The sequence below is a fragment of the Embiotoca jacksoni genome, unplaced genomic scaffold (assembly GCF_022577435.1).
Source record: "Embiotoca jacksoni isolate LCO1_2020_lvr unplaced genomic scaffold, fEmbJac1.0.p SCAF_3, whole genome shotgun sequence".
In the NCBI taxonomy this organism is placed as follows: Eukaryota; Metazoa; Chordata; class Actinopteri; family Embiotocidae; genus Embiotoca; species Embiotoca jacksoni.
Window position 1 is genome coordinate 12,923,113 of NW_027185381.1, and position 6,453 is coordinate 12,929,565.

General features: G+C 37.2%; 1 protein-coding gene across 1 annotated transcript; it reads right to left on the minus strand.

Moving 5' to 3' along the window:
• Nucleotides 1-84: 84 nt before the first annotated feature.
• LOC138206000 (transmembrane protein 80-like) lies at nucleotides 85-3,119 on the minus strand. The gene is made up of 6 exons (XM_069162421.1): nucleotides 3,086-3,119; nucleotides 2,916-2,932; nucleotides 2,725-2,818; nucleotides 2,520-2,612; nucleotides 1,302-1,503; nucleotides 85-642 (listed from the first exon to the last, which is right to left on the minus strand). The coding sequence occupies exons 1-6, from the start codon at nucleotides 3,102-3,104 to the stop codon at nucleotides 630-632; spliced, it is 438 nt and encodes a 145-aa protein (XP_069018522.1). The 5' UTR covers nucleotides 3,105-3,119; the 3' UTR covers nucleotides 85-629.
• Nucleotides 3,120-6,453: the final 3,334 nt, after the last annotated feature.

The following is a 6,453-nucleotide window of genomic DNA, read 5'->3' on the forward strand; positions in this document are numbered from 1 at the left end:
TTAAATTGTGATACTGTAGTGTGCTGGTACAAGACATGACCGGAATATGATTTGCACAAGAGCACAAGTGTAACCAGACTGCAGTTGACTTTATAAAGCTTTAATTTGGTTTGTTTTTTTAAATACACCTTTTTATTATTTCAAAGACATTTGAAAAAAATTGCTGAGGATTAAAATCGGTGTTGCCGCTATTAAAACCTTTATCAAAACAATTCTGCCCCCTACTGGACAGATTAGAAACAAATATAAAATTTATGAAATGTAGTATTGTAATATAAACAATTCATAGTAGCACAAATATAGATTTGATCTTTAGCACATGTAAAGCATATACAGAAGAAAATAAAAAAGAAATATCTGTTAATGAGTCTCTGTCATAAAGTCTGAGACCTTACAACACATACATAACTGATAGTTTAACAAATTTGACTTTTTTTTTATCAACAAATATCTGTACAAGTTAAGTATACAGATTCTGTAATAATAATAATAATCTGAATAAATATTATTTACATTACAAATACTCAATACGAGAACGTTACTAATGTCTGGCTTTCTAGTTGTAACAAGGATGTGTAGTAAACATGCTGTGAGTTCAGCTGTAACACAATGATGAGCGGAAGGCTTCCTCATGAATAGACACTGAAAGACATAAAGAAGAGCACATAAATATGTTGCTGTAAACTGTACCTTAATTACATAAAAAACACATTTGTGAAACAAACTGTCCAACAATCAGTCTTACAGCATCTGAATTATTCATTCACATAGTATTTCATAAATCTTCATCACTGATTAAGTCATGGTTCTGCCACTTAAATAAACAATATCTATTTTATGAGATTAAAAGATTGGATTATTGTCTTTGGATTCATCTTGGGAGGAAAATTTAAGCATGTGACGACACTGTACAAGGTATAGCGTATCACTTGAATGAATGCCACCTATATCAATAATTCAAACAAGTCCTAAAGGGGACCAGGCCTTATTTCATTCATGAACAATAGCGTGAACAAAAGGAAAGCTCAAGGCCGTCGGCCGTTCCAAAACATACATATGAGATGCTAATTACGTCAACATATCTTGTCAATCAAAACAGATGGAGCCTAAAATGTAGGCCAGTCCCTTCATGTGATAATGAAGTGTTTTATCTATGTTTGACACCAGGTATTGTAATTTACCAGCCTGTCCATCATTTCTGCTGACATGCGACCATGTCAAAAGAAGATCTCTCATCTGTCATGGCAGATGAGGTTTAATATAAAATAGCTATTGTAAAAACTAATGAAAGAGGAGCTGACCTTGCGAGTCGGGCCAACAAATTGAAAGCCAGGACTCCATCCAAGCCATAGACAACGAGTAAGATACTGCTGATGATCACGTCTGCCCTCATCACGTAGGTCTGCCACACCAGGAAGTAGACCGTCAACAGGATCGTCGTCCCCGTCACGATGAGGTTACCCAGAATATAGCCCTGATTCTCTGTCAGGTTGCCCTTCACACCTGCAGTCATATGCAGACACAGAGTCAAATGTGATGGAAGAGGTCTGTCTTACACTGTTTTATCATACATTATTGAAGAATGTGTTCTGTATCCAAAGCACCCTGGATTAGGTGTATGCAAAAAGAGTACACATAACTCACAAATCATTTCAAAAGTTTAACTGCAGGTTACAAGACATCTCCTACACTACTGGAAGTCCATGATCAGTTTGTGCAATGCTGTCTTCTAGTTCACCTCACATCACCTGGTGTCATTAACTTTACATTTTCAGCAGCAGTATGTGAAAACAATCATTTATTATCAAACAGACATCTGTCAGCTCTGTGAAAGTCAAACATCCAAGTGAAGTAACATTGACCAACACAACATTTTTGAATGGAGAAGGGACTGTAACAGTGAAAAATCTGCTGTGTTTACTTTTTTATCAGTGTTAATGATGCATGAGGATGTTTGTAAGAGAGCAGATTGAGCTCTGTTGTTAGAAAATAAAACCTAAAAGACAAATCATAAGAAATCATTATATTCTCACAGTACTGCAACAAATGGTGACGCTTCAATTAAGACTCAACCTGTAAATTTAAACGTTTCTAAGAAGTCTGAATTAAGTGTCTCTCAATTTAAAATGACTACTACAAAAGGTATTCAATTTCTCTCGGGTCCTCCAGTTACTAATTGGTTGTTTGTTGCTACATGTACATTATTTCTTAAATAAGTTAAAGGTCGGAAGAAGCATTGTATATGCTTTTACTTTTCCTCTTTCTTATTGTGCTCAAACATAAGTTGAAAATGAATATTTGCATGCTGCATCTAACACATACGTGACACTTTTCTAGAGCACGTATTGACGTGCACTGTAATTAATGGTACGACTGTAAAGGAAAAACAAAAATATGTTTTCATACACTTAAAAAAAACTAGGATATGCTTTGGGAAATGAATGGCAAGCAATGATAAATAATACATGAAGTGTGTGTATAGAAACCGGCATAAGTATTTGTAAATCTTTTTAGCCCACCAAAGAAGAATTGGAGAAACTCCAGAGCGGCCAGGAGGAAGAGCAGACCGACATCACAGGCCAGAGCATCAGCAGGATACGACAGCACCAAGCCTGCAAGACAGCAGCAGACACATTCATGGTCTATAAAGGCACGTCAAACTCCTGGGATAAAAAAAAAAAAAAAAAACCTCTGTGGTGGAACAGTTGATCAGCACTCACTCACTCTTTCTGATGATCAAGCCGAGAGTGAACAGGAAATAAAAGCCAAAGTAGACTTGTGTCAGTTTGAGCAGAAGCTGCAGGCTCACACAGGACAGCTGTGTGCACAGTTAAGGATCCTTCACCTGCGTCTTTTTTTTGTTCGACAGACTGCACCGGCGTCAACATGACAGTTGACAGAAATGAAAAGGATACTACCCGTGCAGACCTTCCTGCAACGACACGGACAGGAACAAAATGACGTTCAGCGCAGTAAACCAACACAGGAATAATTGCCTTTCTCTATAAAGTTTAATTAGTAAAAAAAAAATAACTTTTGAATACAACGGCGTGTCTACAGCAACCATAGCAACGCGTCCACCTACCTGATCCGGGTCTCGCCATTTTGATTTGAGCACTCTCCCTCCTCGTTTCCAAACACGAACATGAACCGTCTCCCCCTGCTGGCCGGAGGACGAAGAGGCAGGACGACCGACTTGTTTTCCAAGTGACGGCTGAGGAAGCTGTTTTTGTTGCCCTAAACACCTGGCTGCTCAGATGTAAGTCGTACACGTCCACGCAGTCTTTATTTTTCACCAAATACCACTGTACTGCTGTCAGGTAGAAGACATCAGTGTACTGAATGTGTTCGTGAAACAGAGGACACGAAAACATGTTCAATTCTTGGTCAAATGAGCAAATATTGAGACAGATTTTTAATGTTTATTGATGAATACGTTTATTAACTGGCCCCTTGCCTCTTATCATTTTTGCAAAAGTGATCCCCGGGCAAAACACGTCTTGTATCAAAGCATTAGACAGTGTAAGTGTTCAGGATATTGTACTTACTCTAAATAGATGTCCATATCTGGGACTTCATCTATTTAGACAGATAGACTTTGGCTGCAAAAGACAGTGTGGGCAACATCATGATGACAACCATTTTCTCCATCTCATCTGTTTGGTAGGGGGCACCACATCTGACTCCATTATCCAAAGGATGTTATCAACCACTCTGACAAAGAAACAAGCAGCCATTCAGGCATTATGGCAAGACTGCATATTTTGTGAGTTTCCACCTCTGCAAACTGTTCACGAAGTTAAGTTTAGGAGTTGGAATCAGGCCATGACTAAGATACAAGAGATAGGTAAATTAAAACGTGATAATTGGTGAACTTTATGGGTGCTCAAAGACAGATTTTGTTACTCTGAACAGAGCCAAGCTGTTTATCCTCTTTACGGTATTTATGATATGCTAAGCGAACAGTCTTTTGGCTGCTGGCTTCTTAACAAACATGAAAGTGTTACTGATTATCTTATCTAAATCTTGGCAAGAAAGCATAAGAGCATATCTTCCACCATGTTAACGTTTATTTTTAAATTCAAGAATGTCAACTGACATACAAATGCCGACCCTGGTCTATCAGAGCATTTAAGTAATCGATAAAGGTACCTGGAGACTGAGGTGTGCTGAAAATTATTTGCTTTACTTCACAAACTGGGGTCTGTGGATACAGTGTACATAAGCCATATCATGGTTAAAGGTATATGCCTTAAAAAAAAACAACCAAAAAAACACTGTATAATATAGGAGTGAGTGAATTTGTACAAATAAGTGTGAAAATAGTAGGCTGTAAATATAAAAAAGGTAAAAAACCTGATCTATTGACAACAGGTTGACCCTGTGTCCCTCTTAGTTTTTAAGCGAAAGCCAACAGCCGGGTGTGTGTGGAAAAGAAACTCAGATGGAAGATTGCATACTAAAAGAAACAATAAAAATGCATTTTCAGTCATATTTTCCAGTAATTCAAATGTGTTTTTAATGTTTATTCATTATAGCCTATTGAAACAAATGTAAAAGTAATTTAAAACATGCTAATACAATTTTAATATCTGCCAATAATACATGGCTTAGTCAGTCGTGTGTTTTTACAAACATGGATCTTTTTATATACGGTATAGTATTACATTGTATTATCTCATTTAAAATGTGTATCGTATGTTCAGATTTATCAGAAAATAATAATTATCATTATTCTTTTTATAGTTTAACATTTCAAAATGTAGATGTAGATTTAAAGTTAATGGTTGATTCGACAGTGCTTCATTAACGTTGTTGCAAAGACTGCTGGTTAACCACCTATCTATCTATTCAACTATGAAACCTATTAAAGGATGAAACCTAAGAAAGGACTTATATGTTCTGCAGCTGACAGAATAGTTTCTCGTGCTGCGGGGGAAACAGCAAAAATACCAACAGTAGCAGCACCTGCTGCAACAGCAAAAATGGTCGTATTGATGCTGAGGGGGGGGAACCTGACATTGGGTTTCGGTAAGACTGGTATGGACTGGAACATCTGGGAGTTGTTGTACACATGTGGGATGATTTTATAGGCAGCTTTGGTGGTCAATACACCAACATCCCACGCGAAAGCAAACGGCCTCATTTGAATCAGTTAAATCTGAAGTGTTTGTGGAGTTTGCCTACCTGCTCGTTCACGTTTGTTTGACTGGTTTCTAGTCCAAATCGGTAAATGGAATCTGGTCCGCCAGCCTTCTTAAACCCAGCTTGGCGACAATGACGTCACAGCGCGATCGCTTTGTTTTGCGTCATAGTGGTAGAATGTCGTGACGACACAAAGTCCTGTTTTCTAGTGGAGCAGGTTCAAAGCGAGTGCTGAACTGCGGCTAAACCAGCCCCCGCTGAATTTTGCTATACCTGTATATAGGTAGGTAATTAGGGTAATGGCGATCAAAGACCTGAGTTTAAATCAAAAGCACGGTTGCGGTGAACGTGGTGAGATGTGAACCGAGAATAGAAAGATTATTCTGATTTTGATTTCTCACAATAAAAAAAATCTATAAAATGTCACATGGGCTAAATTGTCTCTAAATTTATATGAGAATTACAAGAAAATCTCCCATTTCTACCGACCATTTTACGTAATATTGATAGATATTAATATTGTGTCGCTCAGAAAATATCAGGTCAATCTGATGTCGTTTTTTTTTTTTTAATCCTTCCAAAATGTCCTACCTAAGCCATATTCCCTCAGATTTCAGATTCATAGATGGAAACTCCTTGTTTCCACAGACCAAATCCACTTCAGGATGATAGTAAACACCTCAATGTGTCATTTAGAAAATATTAAGCCATTCTGATATGGATTTTTTTTTTTAAATTAAAACCCTCTACATTGTCTGTTCACATCCCTCCAGAATGTGAGAGGAAAGAGGTATTGATATTTGTAAGAATTTTTTAAGCTGAATCTTTTGACAAGCTCGTTACTATGCTTATATGGTGGGTTTTTGAAATGGTCACTATAAATTACCTTGCAGATGTGAGACCATTAAGCATGTTGTCGTGTTTCAAGGGGGACAGTGTTGACTTAAATCACATAAAAATGGTTTAAGTCCTTCTGGCTTTCATCTTGAAGAGTTGAAATATTTTGCTTAACAGGAGATGTGTTGTCCTTATATAAACACATTAGTGTGTTGGGAATTAATGCAACTTGTATTGTTATTAAATCATCAGTATTAACAGTGTGACACCAGCATTCGTTATTATTTGTTTCTTCACAAGACATTGCTTGATTACCACTTATTCCTCGAACTTTACTTACTAAACCTTACACCTGCTTAACCTTATAAAAATGTAAGTTTGGATTTGTTTACAGGGGAGGCGCCGAATGTGTTTGTTAGCACGATATATATCCAAACAACATACAAGACTAGTACAAGTACGAATACACTG